This window comes from Micromesistius poutassou (assembly GCF_964030765.1).
Source record: "Micromesistius poutassou genome assembly, chromosome: 14".
NCBI classification, from domain to species: domain Eukaryota; kingdom Metazoa; phylum Chordata; class Actinopteri; order Gadiformes; family Gadidae; genus Micromesistius; species Micromesistius poutassou.
Genome location: NC_140284.1, coordinates 10,031,090 through 10,050,967, shown reverse-complemented (window position 1 = coordinate 10,050,967; position 19,878 = coordinate 10,031,090). Strand labels below are relative to the sequence as shown.

The following is a 19,878-nucleotide window of genomic DNA, read 5'->3' as shown; positions in this document are numbered from 1 at the left end:
TTAAAGCATCAGAATAAATATATAGACATATATGTTGAATAGTGGCTTATTATTTAGGCCTAGATGTTGAATGTGGCCTATTATTTACAGCAGAATAAATAGAGGCCTCTGAAATTCAAGTCACAAAAACTGCCTAAAACGTTGGCAAATATTTTCTATATAGTTCTGATGTTTTATTAAATGTATTAAATTTATTTATTTGCGTTTTAAATAAAAAATAAAATAGGTATTCCGTTTTAATATTAACTAATCAACGTTCAATCTGATTAATAGAACAATTAATTTTAAGTTTGTTGGGATATAGCAAAGAATATTGCTTGATTTCTATGGGATGTGCACATGTGATCTTTACACCAATAACATCTTCATCATTAGACGCAAGGTCGACAAAACGTTGACTTTTCCATTTTGTTAAGACTCGTCGAACAGCACCGAGAATGAGTCTATGCCTATGGTTTTATCTAGGCATACATGTCTATGGTTTTATTTGCAGGTCTAGGTCTGCTCAAGCTGTGATGACAACTTCTAAAAACATTCACAACATCACTTTAACGACCGAATCCGAGTCACGGAGTCATTTAGATCAGGCCTTTCCTGCAAAAATGTCAATATTTTCCATTTCGATATTCAGATGCAAAACAATTCAATTCAAGCCGTCCAGATAATTTATTTTGGATTATCGAACCCAACAATACATCATTTAAACATAATTTAGCAACCACATGTCCATATGTCGCTCATGTAGAATAAAAATACAACTTTGTTCATCATTTATGAACATACATTTTAAACGGATTCCCTGCGAAAAAAAACCGAATTGATAAAGGCATCAGAAAAACGCTGCGATTTAGTTTCTCTATTTAGTAATCAATTAGCCGACGCCTGTCGGCTGCAGCCCAGTCCGCCGTAATCATTTTCTGTCCTTTGCTGCCCTCTACCGACACCAAATATACCGCCTAATACGTTTCTGCGAATGTGAAAACGAGAGCGGTAGCGTTAACTGTTGACTGAAAGTAGCCGATCTTAAAAATAAAATGCCCTGATGACATTTGAAAACTTTTTGTACTATTTAGAAAACTCAGAAAAAAAATCACTTTTTATGGGAGCCCTTCTCTTTTCTCTCTCTATTCCTGCTTCGGCTCCTACTCCTCCTTCTCTCCTCTCGTTCTTTTCTCCCTTCCCCGCTCCTCCCATCTCTGTCACCTCTGTCCCTACCGTGGGCCCTGTCTTTACCCCCATCACCTCTGTGTCCGCCTCTACCGTGTGCCCTGTCTTTATCCCCGTCACTTCTGTCTCTACCTCCATCACCTCTGTCTCTGTCTCTACCGTGGGCCCCATCTCTACCGCCATCACTTCTGTCTCTACCTCCATCACCTCTGTCTCTATCGTGACCCCCATCTCTTCCTCCCTCTCCTCTGTCCCCTCTGTCTCTGTCTCTATGGTGAGCCCCTTCTTTAGCGCTATCCTTTCTGCCTCGGTCCCCATCTTTACCTGCATCCCCTCTGTCCCGGTCTCTACCGTGAGCCGCGTCTTTACCTCCATCACCTCTGTCTCCGTCTCTACCGTGAGCCCCGACATTACCTCCATCCTCTCTGCCCCGGTCCCCGTCTTTACCTGCATCCTCTCTGCCTCGGTCCGGTCCGCTCCTGAGGTCCTGCACTATCCTGGAGCTGCCTCCGTCTCTCTGCCTGTCTCTGCTGGCCTGCCTCTCCCTTGCCTGACCGCCCTCCCACTCGACCTTGACTTCCGGGCTACGCCTTCCACTCTGACCCCCGTCCCTCTCCGACATCTCCGCCATGGTCCGTCTGCTATGAGGGACCCTAACCTCCTCCTCTCTCCCCTCCTCCTCAGGCCTCCTGCAGGAAGTGGGGGGACTCGTAGACCTGCACCTGTTGCCCTCAGTCTTGACGCGCTTCTCGCCCTGGGCCTGCTCTTCCCGGGAGGACTCCTTGGCCCTGGTCTTCCTCCCCTTCTTGCTCTTCTTCTTTCTCTTGTGGCTGTCTGTCTTTCCGTGGCTGCTGCTGGAGTCAGAGTCACTGGCCTCACTGGAGCTGTCACTGGAGTCACTGGAGCTGTCGCTGCTGCTGCTCTCCTGACTCTTCTTGTGCTTCCGCTTGCCCTTCTTCTCCTTCTTCTTCTGTTTCCTGCTCTTGCTTTTCTTTGCCTTCTTCTTTTTCTCCAGCCGATCGAGCTTCCTGTTAAATAAAGACACACTTCCTCTTTAGTTCTCCAGCCAGTGGTTTCGGGAGAACACGGCAATAAGCACCAGCTATATACCAGCACCATATTTAGAAACTAAACATGATTTCTTAACAACATTAAAACTATCATAATCATTATATTCACATTATAACATACATTATACAAAAAGGAAAATAAAGCTAACAAGATTTTATACATGACACGGTTATAATAAAGAATGCACGCAATATTAAAAGCATGGATGTAGGCTTAACAGAACGACAGCCAGACATCCGTCACAACACGACACAAAGGATGGTTCAGAGCAGGCCTACCGTAGGAGCTTCTGCTTCTGCTTGGTGGAGAGCGACTTGAGGAATTCTACCTCAGGGTCCTCCTCCTCCTCACTCGCCACGTATTCCTAGGAAAAAACATCAGTCCAAAAATAAACAGCACTGAAACCCACACACGTACATACACCATTATAGACACTGTCATTAATATCTACCAGCAATTCTACAACCCCCTGGGTGTGTGTGTGTGTTGTATATAAGCTACAAGACACAGCAAAAGGTGTATATATTAAAGACAAATCTCACATGCTGCCACACATTGCTAGGAAGGGAACAGTTCATTGCTTTAATCTCAAAACAAACTGGTCTGCAGCAGCAATCATGGTGCAGATGAGGGACCTTCCAAGGACATTGGCTTTCAGGTTGGAGGGGAATGTATATAAGTGGGTTACTGTGTGTGTGTGTGTGTGTGTGTGTGTGTGTGTGTGTGTGTGTGTGTGTGTGTGTGTGTGTGTGTGTGTGTGTGTGTGTGTAGAAGAGGGTAAGCGGGTGCGATTACCTGCGATGGATCACAAAACGTTGCGTTTCTATCAAGGACACATTTTTTCAGGGCAAACCCACTGTTTCGCATCTCTGCCATTAACTCGGAGGGGTGCATCGACGGACCTGTTAGCACAAATCACAGTCTCAGAGTCCCATTGATGTCAGCCCGTGCCAACCACTATCTCCGCAGTAGGAATTTCAGGGGCGGCTTTGTTAACAGAACAGGGCCTCAAATCAACTCACTTCACTTCCGGCTGAGCAAATCATCACAATATCATTCTCTGCCAAAGCAGCCGTTAGGAGAATCAGAATACACAATAATTGCGCTTTTCCTTTGGCACAAATGGGGCGGGGGGTGGGGGGGGCACCATTATGGTACTTCATCTGCAACACCTAGCACTGGACTCTAGCGGGGTAAACACATTACGGTCAAACTCTCTGATTTCAGGAGTCAAATCAGAGCTCCGACTGGAGGAACAGTGCAGTGGAAGGGAGAGGCTCTGTGACTGACTGACACAAAATGTTTCTCGACAAGAGGAGTCTTGCACATAAATACCACCACTTTGTTCACATGTGTATTACAAAGCCAATACAAGACAAGCAATGAATGCGATTGTTTGCGTCACTAATATATATATATATATATATATATATACATACATACACACACACACGTGCACACAAACAAAACAGAATACCGCAAACACATTAATAAAAAATCTATTTTGGAAATTTAAATTAGACATACTTTTAACATGTACATACATATAATATAGTATATTCCTAAAATATATGTCAGATCCAGATCGACAGGCTTGGATTGGGCTGTGTTTGTGCCAATAATATCAGACTACCTGCTGCTTCTTCAGTGGGTGCAGCGCTGGCGTTGATCCCCGACAGCCCGAACAGAGGACACTCTCTGTCCGTGTTCACGTGGCCCCATTTGTGGCATTTGATGCACCTCACATTTCGCACCTGAAGGAAAATCATTGAGCATTGATGCATCCAGTCTACAGGCTACAGTGGATTGATCCAACGGTCTGGCTGCTCAGATTAAACACATTAGAAAACCAAACATCTGCTTTTAAATACTAACAATGATAAATACAGCTTACTAGTAAGCTGTATTTATAATGAGAATACTTCCAGTGTGAAGTATTCTCATTATAATTAATATATTTATATATAATAAGAAATAATACTAATTAGTTATTATAATAATTAATACTTTATTTTAGACTTTGAACTAAACAAAACTTTTTAGTTCGAAACATGATTTTACATCAATAAATAAAATCGAAACCATTTTTTTCACAGCAAGGGTTAACTCACTCACCTGGATTCCAAATGGCTGATCTCTTATAGTCATGTCATCTTTCGCATATCTATATAACAAAGACAATACATTTCATTAATATGAATATTCATGTATACATTTCCTAAATGTCATCATGCGGTCTGTGTGTGTGTTTACTTCTCTCTTGGCGCGCCCTTCTGCCACTCAAACTTGTACTCTGACTCCCCCTCCTGGCAAAGAGACGTATGACAAGCAACACGGTCAGACGGTACATCGTGATAAGAGGCAGAGGTTCTGGAGCCAGCATGCTCATTCCACTCTCTCTGTGCAGATTCTCACCCTGACCAAACTCATAACCAACACTAACCATTTCTTACCCACTATAAAACGTAACCATTCACAACATTTTAGTCTGGGTTTAAGACTAACAAGCAGTTCCATCACTGCTTACATAATAAGACTGGCCTACATTTGAATTATAATGGGAAGTGTAAATTGTCTTACCTCCTTGGTTTCTTCTTCATTATTGATCATAAGAGAAGAATTGTAACAATTAGAAGTCAGATCTGATACTAGAAAGGATGAGACCATTTGTCTTACACAAATCATAAACATAAATAAAATGCAATGGGATTTACCTTTGGATGCTCCGGGAGGAGCCTCATACATGAAGTTCAGACCATTTTTAACGCGATCATCTCCCATTAACACTCTAGAAGAGAACATACATGAAGCACATTAAACAATATGAACATGCAAGACATGCAGTCATTATAAAGTGTGACTTCTAAGAAGACCCATTAGTACGGAGCCCTTGTAATACAAAGGTCCAAGTATGCTTAAAGTGTACAGGTTAAATACATATTCCGTTTCAGTAGAAGAACTGTGCAATGTTGGCCTCACCGGTTGTTGTAGATTTCCTGTTCCTTCGTGTAAGCCGAAAGGAGGTCCTCTTGCTTCTTTTTTTCGAAGGTTATTTTCTGTTCGGCGATCCATACCTACCATAATGATAAGAGAGTACATGTGTGATTCGTGTATTAGACATCTACCTCCGTTCAAATGTACCCTCCCACACACACACACACACACACACACACACACACACACACACACACACACACACACACACACACACACACACACAGGTGCATTTTTTCCCATTAACACTAGTTTGCATGTTTACTTATGTATTCCAACAGAAACGCAGCATGGTGCAGTAAACATACAACTATGTAAACACAACTTCCGGCTGCTAGCCTGATAGCTAGCATGCCAGTTCTTGTGGACAAACACTTACCTTTTTGATATTTGATTTTGAAGCAGGATGAAAATCTTTCTTGCACATGAAGTTCGCAAAGGACTTCCCCATGATTAAGCAGTCACCGACCCAGTTATGTGAGAAGTTGTTAGCGTTAAACAGAGGCTAGCTGCTCGGTAGCACCGCCCCCTGGCGACGTAGATGTCGGTTTAATAATCTACTTTACAGGGGAATCGGAAGTCCGTACGTACTAAACATCAGCAAATAAACATCGCGAGTTACGACTCAATATAATCCACAAAGTCGAACAAAACCACGACACGTCAATGTTATAACATATACGTTTTTAGGCTATGGTTTAGCTCAGGTTCAGATATGAAACTGAGGGGAAGACGACTGCTTCCGGGTCAGAAGGCTAAAGAAGATGTTTTTCTTCCGGGGTTAACAGCGCTGCAGCTCAAATGAAACTGATGTCAGTGACCTGAAATGAAAGTATGAGGTAGTGGACGATCCGTGTGGACAGTAAGCCGACGCTGTCACGACTACTTACAAACTCTTCATATTGCTGACACAGGTAACAGTTACTTTCATTTATATTTTACCTTTAGCAAGATACGAATAGGTTGTTATAGTCATTTAATAATCATTAAATAAAAAACAAAATAAAATAACATAACTTGTTCCACCTAAAACTGAAGTAACCCTGTTTTCAAACAATGCCCTAGATTTAATACATTGCATTGATAACATGTGGTGTATGTTGTGCTTTTCTTCCAAGAATTGTATCTATCCAGAATGTTCCCAACCTCCTGTGACACCTTCGTGGCTCTGCCTCCGTCCACTGAGGGACAGCGAGTTGTGTTCGGGAAGAACGCTGACAGGCCCAGTGATGAGGTTCAGGAGGTAGTCTACTTCCCTCCCAAAGACTATGACCCAGGGACGAAGTTGGAGGTAAATAAACTATTTCACACAATACAATTTGTTAAATTAGTGTTCAGTCGTTAATACTTTGTTTTCTTTCTTACAATTGATGGCTTGATTTCCCGCCTCTCCCCTTCTCTCTGTTAAAAAAGTGTACCTATATAGAGGTGGAGCAAGCAGCCCACACTCATGCAGTGGTTTTGAGCAGACCAGCCTGGTTGTGGGGGGCAGAGATGGGAGCCAATGAGCAGCAGGTGTGCATTGGGAACGAAGCGGTGTGGGGGAGAGAAGGCTGTGATGGGGAAGAGGCTCTGCTGGGCATGGATCTGGTCAGGTAAGCATGCTTATTGTAATACCAGTGTTGGTGCGATTCAGTTGTCCACTCATTGTTGCTTTGACAGGGATATCCTGTGTGGGTTGGCTTTGGGGTACTGTAAACAAAATATAATGTTCCATGAATCACTTTGTGATTATAGAAATCATATACAGAGATACATGCTATTCTGGCTGAATAAAGGATCTATTTACTTCAAATAAAATCCTAACAACATAGTTAATCAAGTAAGTAAGGAAGTAAGTTACATACTAGATTCATCCCCTTGGGGAAATTCCAGTAGCAAAAGACAGTACAGTTGACAAACAACAAAGTGGAAAAACATTAAAAGTCAACCAAATAAGTCAATGAAAGTCAATAGAAAGTGAGCAATATTGCACATGTAATTAAAAAAAGCCAGAGGTAGCTATAAATAAATAAAAATAATGCAATTACACATTGTCCAGTGTGTGTGGGGCTGTGTTGGGGGGGGTCATCATGCTAAGTTCAGTAGAATGCTCGATGCTGAAGCACATCCATACCACGGTCTTGTTTAACAGACTTGGACTGGAGAGAGCCGACACCGCTGAGAAAGCTCTACACGTGATCACTGACCTGCTGGAGAAGCACGGAACGGGAGGCTCCTGCATGGAGGACAACTGTAACTTCACGTACCACAACAGCTTCCTCATCTCCGACCGGACGGAGGCCTGGGTGCTGGAGACCTCCGGGCAGCACTGGGCGGCGGAGAGAGTGACAGGTAGTCAGACGTCATAGCAGTGAATGGACCTCCCTTCGTTGTGAAGGACTTTGCTGTTCTTGAAGCATTACGTTTTCACTGTCATTGTCGTCCATTGGTTGTCCCGCTTGTCAACGAACAAAACATGTTTCTGTTAGCCTCAGGAGCATGCGCCTATGTATGAACCATTGTTTCATTGGTCAACTCTGTCTGTACACACTTTCGTTTCATTGGTCAAGTATGTACAAACAGTCGTTCTATTGGTCAATTACGGCAAAGATATGTTTCATAACCAGAGCTGTCGCCAGAAGCAGGACTGCAGTGTTTGCTAGCTTTCTAATTCTGATCCTTCCAAATTTATGCAAACTGACCCCTTAACATGTCTCCACAATTTCTTTGGATTTACATATGTTTTCTCACACACATGGTTTGACCTACAGCAACATCACACGCATCAAGCATCTTATTTATCATCTCTAGAGGGTTTCCGCAACATCTCAAATGAGTACAGCATCACGACCAGGATGGACAAGGAGCACCCCAAGCTGAGAGAGTACGCCCAGAGTCAAGGCTGGTGGGACGGGGTCTCAGAGTTCAACTTCGCCAAAGCCTACTCCTACATGACCACGGCCCGGATAGAGGCGTCGGACAGCCGCTACTGTGAAGGGAAGAAGATGATGGAGAAAAGCAACGGTGAGTTCATGTACAACATGCCATATAAGAAAAAGAATATTGTATTGTATACAAATGCCTCCTAAGAGAGAAAGTGAAGGTAGTCAGATGTCGTAGTAGAGAATTGGCCTCCCTTCATTGTGAAGGTCACCAGACAAAGCATGTTCCTGTTAGCCTCATGTATGAACTGTTGTTTCATTGGTCAAATATGTATAAACTGAACTTTCTTTGGTCAAGTATGTACAAAAATATGTTTTAGAACCCCTAATGCGGCTCCACCCACTCATGTCTTAACCATGTAGACAAACACGGCCTTGGAGTGACCCAGGCTAGATCCTGACCTGTGGTCATATGCTGCATATCTTTATCTCTCTCTTTCAACCCACTGCCCCGTCTCTCTTCTCTCTCCTGTCCGTAAAATACGCTATTATCTAATGTGTCTCGGAGTCTATATACATACAGCGTAGTGTAAGCGGTGTTGTTTTCTAAACCTGCAGGTCACATCACAGCTCAGACGCTGATGGATATCCTCCGGGACAAGGAGAGCGGAATCAACATGGAGGGGGCCTTCCAGACTGCGGGGAGCATGGTGTCTGTGATCCCCAGGGATCCCGCCCTGCCTGGGGTGCACTACTTCACCGCCACCCCTGACCCCGAAAGGTACAGCGCTCCATGCAGCTCGGTAGTGAGGTGGCAGTGTGAGGTATTAGTAAGGATTAAAGACTTAATTCATCACATGCTCATGATGCATGAACAAGTGTGCCAAGAGTTCCATTCTGGTGCGACAGACTCCACAGGCTTTGCAACATCTATGAGTGCCAAAAGTGTAGGCAAAAAACACGATATAAAATACATTTAAATAAATCAAACATTGTTATCACACTAATTCCTTTTTTTCCCCCATGTTTTACGTCTTCGCACTTAAAAATAGTACTTGGTATAGTGTAGCATCTTATCCTAGCTATCTTTGTTGTATACGGGGAATGGGTTAACCAAACAATTGTAAGTGCTTGGGACTTGGTTCAATAAACGTCCTTACTGTACCGACAGCGATATATTGTTTCTCTTTCTTCTGACAATTGTACTTATTGTAAGTCGCTTTGGATAAAAGCGTCTGCTTAATGTAAATGTACCCCGCCCCCCCCCCCTTATCTCCTTCTGACAGGTCTGTGTTCAAGCCGTTCATATTTGTGCATGATATCAAACAGTTGAAGCATACCTGCTCTCCGTGGTATGGTCAAGACGACCCTGTGAAGCAGAAACCGCGCTTCAAGAGCAAGCCTGATCGGAAACACCCGCTGTTCCTCAAGCACGAAGACGCATCCGCCATCATCGAAGCCAACAAGGTTCGAGATTTTGTTGATTTACCTGAGGAGAGCCTCATAGGTTGAGGGTACTGAGTCGTCTAAATTAACCTGAGGCTTTTCTTCTGTTTGTAACTTTTCAGGAAAAAGGGAAGCAGATTTTGAAGAACATGAGGGATCTGGAGAAGGAGAAGCTGGCTGAGATGGAGATGTTTCTCGTGAAAGGTGTTGACATTGACCACTTGGCCTTAGTGGTGAATCTGTTTTCAGACACGGCCCAGGAAGAGATGGTTGCATATAGTTAAGTGTGAGATAGAAATATATATATTTACGCAATAAAATTTAAAGATGAAACATGACAAACATTTGAAAACGTAAACAATTTAATCTCATAAAATGTTAAAAACGAATTAACTATAACTATATTTGAATGTCAACCTCAGCCTAATTGATCTAGATCCAATTTTATTTTACAAAACAACTTCAGATAACAAGTTCATTAACATTAGTTTATTAATATGCAAATGTACTACCTGCAGCCCATTCTCTCTCATTAAAATGATCAAACATGCGCATGGCATAATTCAGTGAATTTATTTCCCTTAACTTGTTTTTTAATAAAAACATTTTTTGAAACTGGTCAGTCATTACAATGTATTGAGATTAGCTCGCAATGGATTTAGCTGCTGAAGCAGCAGCTATCATAGCCCGCTATGACATTCCAATAAAAGGCACATTTGACTTCCTGTGTGTCACACGCACCAGCCGTCCACTACAGACCGCAGAGTGCTACAATCATTGTATATTAATTTTGTATATAATGAAAACACGTCGCTAATAAATACAAATAAAATACATGCTTCTTGATGCCCATTAAAACAATTTCCACAGAATCAGTAGTACTCAATAATGTCCATTATTCTTTCTTTTTTTTTTGTAAAAGCTAAAAATAAATAAAAGTATTACTGATCCCTGAGCTAGTTACTAAAAAAGCAGCAATTATTTTCTGTCAGCTGGAAGAATTTGTACGTGCGTTCTGATACAGTTGGCCATCAACCACGGGTTTTAGAGGCCGAGAATGTGGCACTTAGTTATTTTTCAGTATGCTTCAGTGCGGTTTCTATTATAACGTACAATCTCAAATTTGGCTTCAAAACCACAAGTTTCAGCTTCAAATGCCGTAGCATGTAGCGCGTGCATAGCGCGTGCGCACACCACGTTTCACCCTTAAGCATCCTTTTTTCCCACTGTCCCTAAGCGCATCCATTAAAAAGACAGCTCACCACCATCAGCGTCTACTACTACGCCGTACAGGCTGAATCTGTGAACCGGTAGTAGAAATTGCTGTCCTGGAAGTCGTGCTCCTGGCGGAGGTGCTGCAGGACACCACCCTGCTGCAGACGGATCCCGTACAGCGTGGCCTCTCCCCGGTCCTGGGCCAGACCCGTCTGCTGGAGCCAGGCCACCAGGTCACTCCCCAGGAAGGTGTGAGTCGCCGTCCGCTCTCCACAACTGCAAGACACAGCGTGTTTACCCCCTGCATCGCCTCAGCTGGATAAAGGGAAGCCGCAAAGCACTGAAGGCGTGTTTGAGTATACTTTTCAGATAATATTTGCATTATGACATTTGGGAAATCTGTAAGCTTTCCGTTGTATACGGGGAAGGGGTTAACCTAACAATTGTTAGTGCTTGGCACTTGGTTCTATGAACATCCTTGTTGTACTGACAGCGATATATTATTGTTTCTCTTTCTCTTTCTTTCAAATGCACTTATTGTAAGTCGCTCTGGATGAAAGCGTCTGCTAAATGTCCTAAATGTAAATGTAAAATGTAAGCAGTCAACAAGCCACGGAGCCATTACCAGCTTGGTATTTCAGTTATTTTATTACAGAGACCGGTCATTAAGGAACGGGTTCACGGTTCAACCCGGTAGGCTGAGGATTGAGGACAGAAGGCAGAACCATTGTGCTGGGAGACCAGTCTTGGCCAGCTCTCTTACCGTCTCTTCTTGACGATGTCCTGGGAACACTGGTCCTTGTGGTATTTCACGAACTGCAAGCAGGTCATCTGGACGTCCACAGGCAGCTCGCTCTGTGGTCGCACTTCCTGCTTCCTCCCGTACCACAGATCATGCCACCTGACATCCCCCACACAAAAAAATATTTGTTAAAATAAATGTACCATAAAAAAATGTCCTAATGTACTAAAACTGAGGTGAGGAGGGGGGTTGATGTACCTTTTCTTAAAGGGCAGGATGATCAAGTGTTTGTCCAGCCCGAACAAAGCGAAGGAGAGGAAACCCTGCAGGGAGGAGGAGAGTACCAGTCAGCGGTTACCACAGTAAAGCAGACTCACGTGGGTACCTGGATCTGGGATCAGTGCCTACCTGTCCATAGTTGATCACAGCGCAGAAGAACTGCAGCTCCAGGTACAGCCGCCCGGGAACATGGTTGAAGAGCAGCCACAGGCAGCTGGACAGGTTCTGCAAAACAGGTCGAAACCGGAAATAGAAACACTGTGTTAAACTGACAGCATTTAATACAGAAACAACTGAAAAGGTCAGTTGTTAATGTTAACACATTTAAATAGAAGAAATTATATTTGTTATATTGTTTTGTTTTAGCTATCAAGATAACATTTTGAATTCCATATACATAGTTGTTAAAAAAACCCTTGTTTCTCATGCAGTGTTGTACAGGGCAGGGCTGAACTAGGCGTTCAGTTAATTATAGCAGTGGTTGATGAGTGAAGGGGGAGTGCTTGTGTTTGCTCACGGCCAGCAGGCTGACTGTCAGAAGCAGGCTGAGCAGGGCGTGTCGGGCCACTTGTCTGTCTGCAACCAGATTTAGCAGCTGCTCCTCCTCTTCTTCGCCCAGCAGACAGTCAGCGACCTCGCAGCTGTTCTCACATTGACCTGCAGGGGGTGGTAGAATGCAACTGAAATTTTGGACTGAGACACTTTAAAATAAATACGAGCGCATAGCCTTTAATTCTAAGAACTGAAGAAAATTTATGATTTGGGATTTAAGAAATAAATGTTATTCTGCTCTAGTGTAAGAAAACCAGATTGTGGCTATCGTTAGTAATCAATAGTAAAAAATTTAAATGTGATGTACCAGCCATTGAAAAAAATAATGTTCTGCCAATGTTTAATGCAAGTAAATTGGCCTTCATTAATCATTGGCCATTGGCTAACAGTACGTCACCTGTGTTTGTTGTAGATGCGTCATTTATGTTTGTGCTGATAATCATATCTGGCATGGGTTCGACTGGTGCACACTCGCACATGTGGCACTCTGATAACAAAGTGAGAAAAAAAAAAACTTATCACAGTCTCAGTACATACTGGTGAACTCAGCTTACACTGTATACAAGCATTTCATATTGGACTTATTGTACTTGGTCACTTGCTAGATTACGTTACACCTGTCATAACATTAAACAGACTTAACTGAAAATACATTTAACCAACCTTTGAGCCTATAATACTTTCCTTTGCACTTCAATATCTTTGTTCCATGACAATCCTCTCTTTGTGGAGAGGAAATACCTATGACTAATACTTCATCAACACACCTTGGCTGCAGGCTTCAATGGTTAAAGTTAACCAAACATTGACTCAGGAGGATTTGACTGATAAGGAACATTTGTGAGAAAATAACAACAACCACAAACACCTGTTGTGTTGATGCTTATTGCTGGGACGACGGGCGAGCTGCCCCTCGGTGGCGGCTCTCTCTCGGACTGCAGCTCCTCTGTGGCCAGGTCTGGCTCCAGGACCTGGTAGTTTGGCTCCCAGCTGCCCCTGCTGAGGCCCACCAGAGCGCCCCCTACCAGCACCAGACTGAGGGCCAGCACCACCGTGCTGCAGATGAGCTGGTGGAGGATGAATAGGTAAGAATAATAATAATAAATGTGTGTGTGCGTGTGCATGTGCGCGTGTGTGCGAGAGAGAGAGAAAAGGGACTTTTTTCAAAGAATATATGAATATATATATATATAGAATATATCTTAACCCTATCTTAAAATAGTTTTTGTATTTGTATTTATATCCCAGCACCAACATTCCGTGACAAATTCCTCGGATTGCTAAAGTTTAATCAGAGAACATCACTGTACCATTTTGTGGTTGTGGTTAAAACATCGGGGGTGGGGTGGGGGGGGGGACCGTACCTGTGGTCTGCCATAGAAAAACGCTGGGTCAATTGTGTAGTCGCCCTCCTCCCCAGAAATCAGTAACACTGCAGTCACTAGGGCAGGAACCCTGTTTAAGGAACAGAGAACAACTTAGGACACGAGTGTCTAGACCTGAGACCAGTGCTCTGTTAAACATTACAACTATTTATTGAATAAATGCACTCTCTGTACACCTTCAAAGAGGTGTAAGATGATAGAAAATGGGTGTGAACCAAACGACTGCGGCATTAAAATGTCTGTTTCAGCTTGTGCAGTTATGATTGACCTGCTGAAATAAAAACTAAATGTATGTGTTAACATGGAAACGCATGTCATAAATAGTGTGCACTCTCCACAACGGAAAGGCAAAAGTGCTGTAGGTACGATTTAAGAGCCACTATTTGAGTGTAATTTGTTATCATTTGCATAGACTTTGAATTTGAAAAATAATTTGCATAAGCTCTGAGAAAATATGAGCTATGTGAAAATATCGGTTTTGAGTTGACTGTGCCTGCCTCTCTACTTGCTGATTTTGATGGCATCTCTTCCCTCATTGGTTTGGGCAATACATCTTGCATGTCAATGCGTGTAATGCAACACTGCTCAGAGGCGGAGAAATGTAAGGATTTACATTTTTCTCATGACATGAGTAGTCTCACCTAGCCTGGGTATACCCATGCTGCCTTGCGCGCAAATACTCTGCTAGGCAGCCTGGATTCAATGGATCCGATTCCCCCCCCAGCGAGGGAACCAATCAAAGAACGGCGGGGGGGGGGGGACGGCGGGGGGGGGGGGGGACGATGTATCTATGCGAAACACCGAAGCTTGTTGTTTGTTTATATCTATGGATCCAACATGGCAGCAGACGAGAAGTAACCTTTTGATGCAGCCTTAGTTTAGGTAGTTTAGAACGCAAGTTAATTTTTAATTGTATTTTTATTGGCTATGAGCTACGTACAGACGCACTTGATAGACAATCATAGCGCCCAATAAACGGCTCTGGGCATTCGTAAACCACTCCTCAAATACGAGAAAATGAACTAACCCTGTTAATGTTAGACTATCAGGTACAACCGGTTTTGCATGTATGCCAGTGTATATGTATGCCTGTGTATATGTGTGTGTCTGTGTGTCTGTGTGTGTGTGTCGTATGCCTGTGTGTGTGTGTGTGTGTGTGTGTGTGTGTGTGTGTGTGTGTGTGTGTGTGTGTGTGTGTGTGTGTGTGTGTGTGTGTGTGTGTGTGTGTGTGTGTGTGTGTGTGTGTGTGTGTGTGTGTTACAGACAGACAGTGACCCACCCCCAGCCTAAGATCACCAGGAGTCCCGGGTAAACCTTGAGTTCATCACTCCTCTTCATCAGCACCAAGCAGAGCACTATGAGTCCTACAACAACACAACAACACGATATCAACTTAATGTCATCCTAATCCATGAGCGCCCAGTGTGTGAGGTGTTTGTACGAGGGCGGTTACCTGGCCATACGTAGGTGCTGTTGAGTGAGGTGAACAGGAGAATAAACGTGAAAACCTTCCCAGTGAAATCATCCGAGCTCCCGGCAAAATTCCACAGGATCATGCCAATGCTGGTTAGGAGCTATCATTACAAAAGGGCCAAACATAAACACCAATGAATCATGACAATAACCAGAAAACTACACCTTGATGAACGGGGGAAGAAAATATAACAGTGGATACTAGTTCTGAATTATAATAAATAAATAGTAGCTTCTAATTTAGGCAGAGAGATTGATTATTTAAAAAGAAAGAAAGAAAGAAAGAAAAAAATGAATGAAAGAAAGAAAGGTTATAGCATAACTGGAATAACTTAAGGGGCGGCATTAGCTCTGGAGGTAGAGCGGGTTTGCTGGTAACGGCAAGGTTGCTGGTTCGATCCCCGGCTTCTCCTAGCTGAGTATCGTGGTGTCCTTGAGCAAGACGCCTCACCCTAATTGCTCCTGATGAGCTGGCTGTCGCCCTGCGTGGTTGACTCCGCCGTCGGTGTGTGAATGTGTGCATGAATGGGTGAATGTCAGTCAACACTGTAAAGCTCTTTGGATAAAAGCGCTATATAAATGAGGACCATTGACTAACCTGGTATGCATTGGGGTTTGGTCATAACAGTAAATAATGAATTGAATAAGAAGTTGCTGAACGTGAAGGAATGCTTGACTCACCTGGGCCAGCAGGAGGTTGACAGTTAACAGGTGAGGCAGTCGCTTGTACTTCTTGCTGAGAAACATGACTGCTATGGTCCAAACCTGTCGCGCAGAGACAAAATACACAGTTACATACAATATCAACAAGATGAAACCAAGATATCTGTTTCATTGGAGCCATTGTGAATGTGCAATGTTGTAACACGTTATTTAAGGAAAATAATAATTACAAAAACTTTTTTAGCAAACATGTATATATATATATATATACTTTCAGCAAGCCATATTCTTATATGGCCCCTTTCTTCTGAAAAAGAAAGTACCCCCCTTTCTTCTGAAAAATGACTTTAAATGGGGAAGTGTTACACATGTCTGAAAGCATTTAGACTTCCCCTTTCACAACTGTGAGCGGGGAAAGAAAGCCTTTCAAGTTTCTGTTCTACCCGTTGATCACTTTTCTGGAAGGAAAGTGTTGTGTGGCCTTAGTAGTTAAAAGTATTTTGATTCCCACTCCCTCGAGTTTAATTGTTCAACCTGACGCAAAACAGATATTACCTGTTCAGTTCTATCCTGTGATCCTGTAATAAATGGCCTTAGTTGCAATAACAATAAACTATAAATAAAACACACTAAACCCAAGGTCTGGCACACACAGATCCCACACACAGAGCCATGAGAGACAAGAGACAACTAACAACAACATGAGTTCACAGCTAGCCGCAGCCACATGGTTCGAGGGACATGACTCACCAACGCCACTAAGCTGACGATGCTAATGTCGAAGCTAACGTTCTGCAGGGACTCCATCAGCAGCTTGGGGTCCATGCCAGGGATGGTCAGCAGCCAGGCCGACACGTACATGATGGGAGCAGAGAGGAAGGTGCTCAACACCATCCCGGAAGTCACCTGCACCACAGAAAGAAACAGACACAGACACAGACACAGACACACACACACACACACACACAAGATTTGAATGTAATTGGTTACGTATACCATCAGCTATTAGTGATTGAAATGTGCTTTGAGAATATCTGTTTCTCGTTGACTATGCCTGCGTCTGTTTGAGACAGATTTAATATTAGACTGCTCCCTGCTAATTTCCGACCAATCAGGGCACCTCTTCCCAGGTTGGTTCGGGGCATCCAACTGTCAATCACAGGTGTATGAAATGTGACACTTCTCAATGGCCCTGCTCAACATAGCGGTGAAGATCTCTCTAAAATCATAACCACAGCAGCTTTAAGCGTACGGCAGTAATCTCGTTGAATCCACCATAGAGGAAGAATAAACACACAGCAGCCACGCACCACTTCCAACTCCATGTTGTAGTGCGCGGCGTAGATGGCCACGCTGGGCGCGGAAGGGAAGACGCCGTAGATGAAGGCATAGTTGGAGAGGCTGGAGTGGTTGGCCGTGCTGGTGTTGGTGTGGTCCAGCAGGTCCACCATGTCCTTACAGATCAGCGGCATCACCAGCCTGACACAGGGAGCGCCACAGGGAGGGGGGGGGGGGTCACCATGACAGCCATACTGCACGGAGAGCTAGCAGAAGCTTAAGGGTCAGCTTAGCTCAGGAGGAGGTATAGTGGGTCGACTAGTTCGACCCGTGTGTCGAGGTGTCCCTGAGCAAGACACCCCACCCTAACTGCTTCCGACGAGCCGGGAGTCGCCTTGCATCGTCGACTCCGCTGTTGTGTGAATGTGTCTATGAACCTTTGTAAGTGGCTTTGGATAAAAGCGTCTGCTAAATACCCTTAATGTATATGTAGAAAACACACACACATATTAGTCAAATGCTTAGACACTCCTGTTTTTATTGCAGGCTTTGATTGGATAAGAATGTCTGCTTGGATGACTAAACGTCAACAATGCATTATATTGTTAAAAGGAATGGGGACTGGGGGACTGAGAGAGCTGAGAGGACTGGTGTTCTTCCTAACTCTGGAGTTATGTGTGTCATGTGTTATCAGTCTCCAAGGTGAAGGTTTGAGCTTGTACAACACAACGAAACAGGCTGTGTTCCTGAAGACCTACTCTGAGGCCATCCTACATTACAAACTACAGGGCTACAAGCAGTTTGTATTCCCTCACTAACAGTTTGTATGTCCACTTACAGCTTGGCAGTCACCAGCAGGATGAGTGCCACGACAGTAGACTTGGTCAGCTTGGTGAGCTGGCCCACCATGGACAGGCCGAGGTAGAACAGGGCCGCTCCCCCGAACGAGTTGGCCAGGCCGTCCACAAAGTCCACCATGAAGGCCGGGACTCTCTGGTGCAGGAGGAAGTGGGCGATGATGCCGATGAAGACCATGAAGACCACCGGGTTCTTCAGCACCTGGAAGAGCACGAGGCCCACGATGGACAGCTTGCTCTGCTGTTGGTCGCCCTGGTTCTTCCACTTCTGCACCTCACAGAAGGCAAAGCCGATGGGGTTGAGGAGCACCAGGGAGATGGGGGCCACCAGGTAGATGTACTGGAGGTACTCCGGGTGGGTGTCCCTGTAGAGGGCGTTGACTGCGGAGCAGTCGGAGAGAGGAAAGGAGAGACCCATGAGAACCGACCGGGTAACCGGACACCAGAGCAAGCTCAGAGCTGAACCATTTGGGACGGATCCGTTACTATCATAACCTTCGAAGCAGCAGCGTTCGTTTGTGTTTCCCTATCAGCTCACTTAGACAAATAAGCATCCAATGGAAGCTGAGAAGGGTGCACAGTATTCCCGAGGCAGAGGAGCAGACACTGATAAGATGTATTGTTATGGGAAAAGACGAAGAATTGGACAACAGACACAGGGATGTGGTGAGGTGTTCAGTACTGACCGATAGGATAGCCCAGAGCAAAATCATTACTCTGAGTGGCAAATATCGAGAAGAGGCCCGCCTTGGAGAAGCGGCTGGCTGGACTGGCGACAAACAAGGTGAGGACGCAGACTATGCAGAACACAGACACTTTGGCGATGAGGACGCTCCACAGAAACGGCCAGATGACGTCCCCGAAGTCCAACTCCACCATGTTCTTAAACAGTAGCGCGGGCAGGGCGAACTTTGACACAAAATTCCCTAGTCCCTTGGCTTGTGTGGACGTGATGATGTTGGCTCTGCCGGCGATGTACCCACACAATATGATTCCGAAGCACTCGAGGAGGGCCGGGAACAGTTTGTTAATGGACATCGTCGCTTGCGCTGCGTGGGGGTCCATGTCTTCCCCCCCGGAGGACGAGTTCCCGCTCATCTCAGTGGCTTCCATGACGATGGATCATGCGTCATGCATGGCCGCAAGGGGGCTTTTATTGTGGTAAAGAATGTCCGCTAGGAAACAAAAGATTTGTCAACCAATGTCAATTTGACAACCTCAAAAGGCAGACACGTACTGTTGTGTTGATTAACAGATGATAAGACAATTTGTTGGTAGACAATTCAGCTCGTATTCCATAACAATGTGGTAAACTCCATAACAATGTGGTAAATACAATTCAGGAATTATTTTCCCTTTCAATTCATTTGAACACATTACTCATTACATTACATCACTGATTACATTACTCATTACATCACACATTCAATGCACGTTTAAACAAAAGCGTAGCCTAGGAGCTTCAACCCCTGCAGAAACAACACAAGGGCATTGTGTGCAGCAGCATTTCTAACGCACTGTGTATTTCAGAAGACTAAAGCACTGGTAGTGCAGCGAGAATAAAGACAACGCATTAAACCATAAGACGTCTTTTAAGGTATAATCAAGAGCGCCTGTGATAGTTATTCTATAGATTATGTATTATGATCGGATGCGGTGTCATCGTTGTCTCTGAACAGTCTCTGAACGTTGTGGGACTATCGTCAACAATGTTTGTTCTCCTTTAACGAGCTGCTATGCAGAACTAGTTCTCTATTTGTGAGAATAACCCGTCATGTTTCGTTCACAACGTTTCATAAAACTTAATGGGAAGCATTCAAATGTACACTTACAGTGTTTGAGTCGCCGGATCCATTTCTCAAATGTGTGTCGCCTCCAACTTTCGCAATCTC

The 19,878-nt window shown here is 44.1% G+C and overlaps 3 protein-coding genes across 6 annotated transcripts; 1 reads left to right on the top strand and 2 right to left on the bottom strand.

Annotated features, from left to right (window-relative positions):
- Window positions 1–651: 651 nt before the first annotated feature.
- cirsr (corepressor of RBPJ and splicing regulator) lies at window positions 652–5,968 on the bottom strand. The gene is made up of 10 exons (XM_084478043.1): window positions 5,612–5,968; window positions 5,218–5,312; window positions 4,953–5,026; window positions 4,819–4,832; window positions 4,492–4,544; window positions 4,354–4,402; window positions 3,872–3,992; window positions 3,034–3,140; window positions 2,517–2,602; window positions 652–2,195 (listed from the first exon to the last, which is right to left on the bottom strand). The coding sequence occupies exons 1-10, from the start codon at window positions 5,681–5,683 to the stop codon at window positions 1,091–1,093; spliced, it is 1,776 nt and encodes a 591-aa protein (XP_084334169.1). The 5' UTR covers window positions 5,684–5,968; the 3' UTR covers window positions 652–1,090.
- Window positions 5,969–6,017: 49 nt separating this feature from the next.
- On the top strand, window positions 6,018–10,092 carry scrn3 (secernin 3). Its single transcript, XM_084478029.1, has 8 exons — window positions 6,018–6,146; window positions 6,351–6,523; window positions 6,646–6,827; window positions 7,367–7,566; window positions 8,026–8,238; window positions 8,715–8,877; window positions 9,383–9,563; window positions 9,665–10,092. The coding sequence occupies exons 2-8, from the start codon at window positions 6,368–6,370 to the stop codon at window positions 9,824–9,826; spliced, it is 1,257 nt and encodes a 418-aa protein (XP_084334155.1). The 5' UTR covers window positions 6,018–6,146; window positions 6,351–6,367; the 3' UTR covers window positions 9,827–10,092.
- A 153-nt stretch (window positions 10,093–10,245) lies between these two features.
- gpr155a (G protein-coupled receptor 155a) lies at window positions 10,246–19,866 on the bottom strand. Of its 4 annotated transcripts, none has more exons than XM_084478025.1 (16): window positions 19,819–19,866; window positions 18,673–19,161; window positions 17,968–18,367; window positions 17,162–17,330; window positions 16,602–16,757; window positions 15,870–15,953; window positions 15,169–15,289; window positions 14,995–15,079; window positions 13,695–13,785; window positions 13,199–13,397; window positions 12,728–12,817; window positions 12,296–12,435; window positions 11,908–12,003; window positions 11,758–11,822; window positions 11,521–11,658; window positions 10,246–11,033 (listed from the first exon to the last, which is right to left on the bottom strand). In XM_084478025.1, the coding sequence occupies exons 2-16, from the start codon at window positions 19,097–19,099 to the stop codon at window positions 10,823–10,825; spliced, it is 2,472 nt and encodes an 823-aa protein (XP_084334151.1). In that variant the 5' UTR covers window positions 19,100–19,161; window positions 19,819–19,866; the 3' UTR covers window positions 10,246–10,822. The 4 variants fall into 4 exon arrangements, with proteins under 4 accessions (XP_084334151.1, XP_084334154.1, XP_084334152.1 ...); XM_084478028.1 differs by having other exon boundaries at window positions 18,970–19,161; XM_084478027.1 differs by having other exon boundaries at window positions 10,946–11,072.
- Between the last annotated feature and the right edge of the window lie 12 nt (window positions 19,867–19,878).

Excerpts from the sequence above, each read along its gene's own strand:
- gpr155a (XM_084478025.1), bottom strand. The coding sequence starts at position 19,099 with ATGGAAGCCACTGAGATGAGCGGGAACTCGTCCTCCGGGGGGGAAGAC. Across the intron at positions 13,786-14,994 it reads CTGGTGATCTTAGGCTGGGG|GGTTCCTGCCCTAGTGACTG; the intron begins GTGGGTCACTGT and ends TTCCTTAAACAG. Across the intron at positions 11,659-11,757 it reads ATCCTGCCCTTTAAGAAAAG|GTGGCATGATCTGTGGTACG; the intron begins GTACATCAACCC and ends GGGGGATGTCAG.
- scrn3 (XM_084478029.1), top strand. The coding sequence starts at position 6,368 with ATGTTCCCAACCTCCTGTGACACCTTCGTGGCTCTGCCTCCGTCCACT. Across the intron at positions 6,828-7,366 it reads CTGGGCATGGATCTGGTCAG|ACTTGGACTGGAGAGAGCCG; the intron begins GTAAGCATGCTT and ends CTTGTTTAACAG. Across the intron at positions 9,564-9,664 it reads CCATCATCGAAGCCAACAAG|GAAAAAGGGAAGCAGATTTT; the intron begins GTTCGAGATTTT and ends GTAACTTTTCAG.
- cirsr (XM_084478043.1), bottom strand. The coding sequence starts at position 5,683 with ATGGGGAAGTCCTTTGCGAACTTCATGTGCAAGAAAGATTTTCATCCT. Across the intron at positions 3,141-3,871 it reads ACCCACTGAAGAAGCAGCAG|GTCCGTCGATGCACCCCTCC; the intron begins GTAGTCTGATAT and ends TTGTGCTAACAG. Across the intron at positions 2,603-3,033 it reads CGTTTTGTGATCCATCGCAG|GAATACGTGGCGAGTGAGGA; the intron begins GTAATCGCACCC and ends GTTTTTTCCTAG.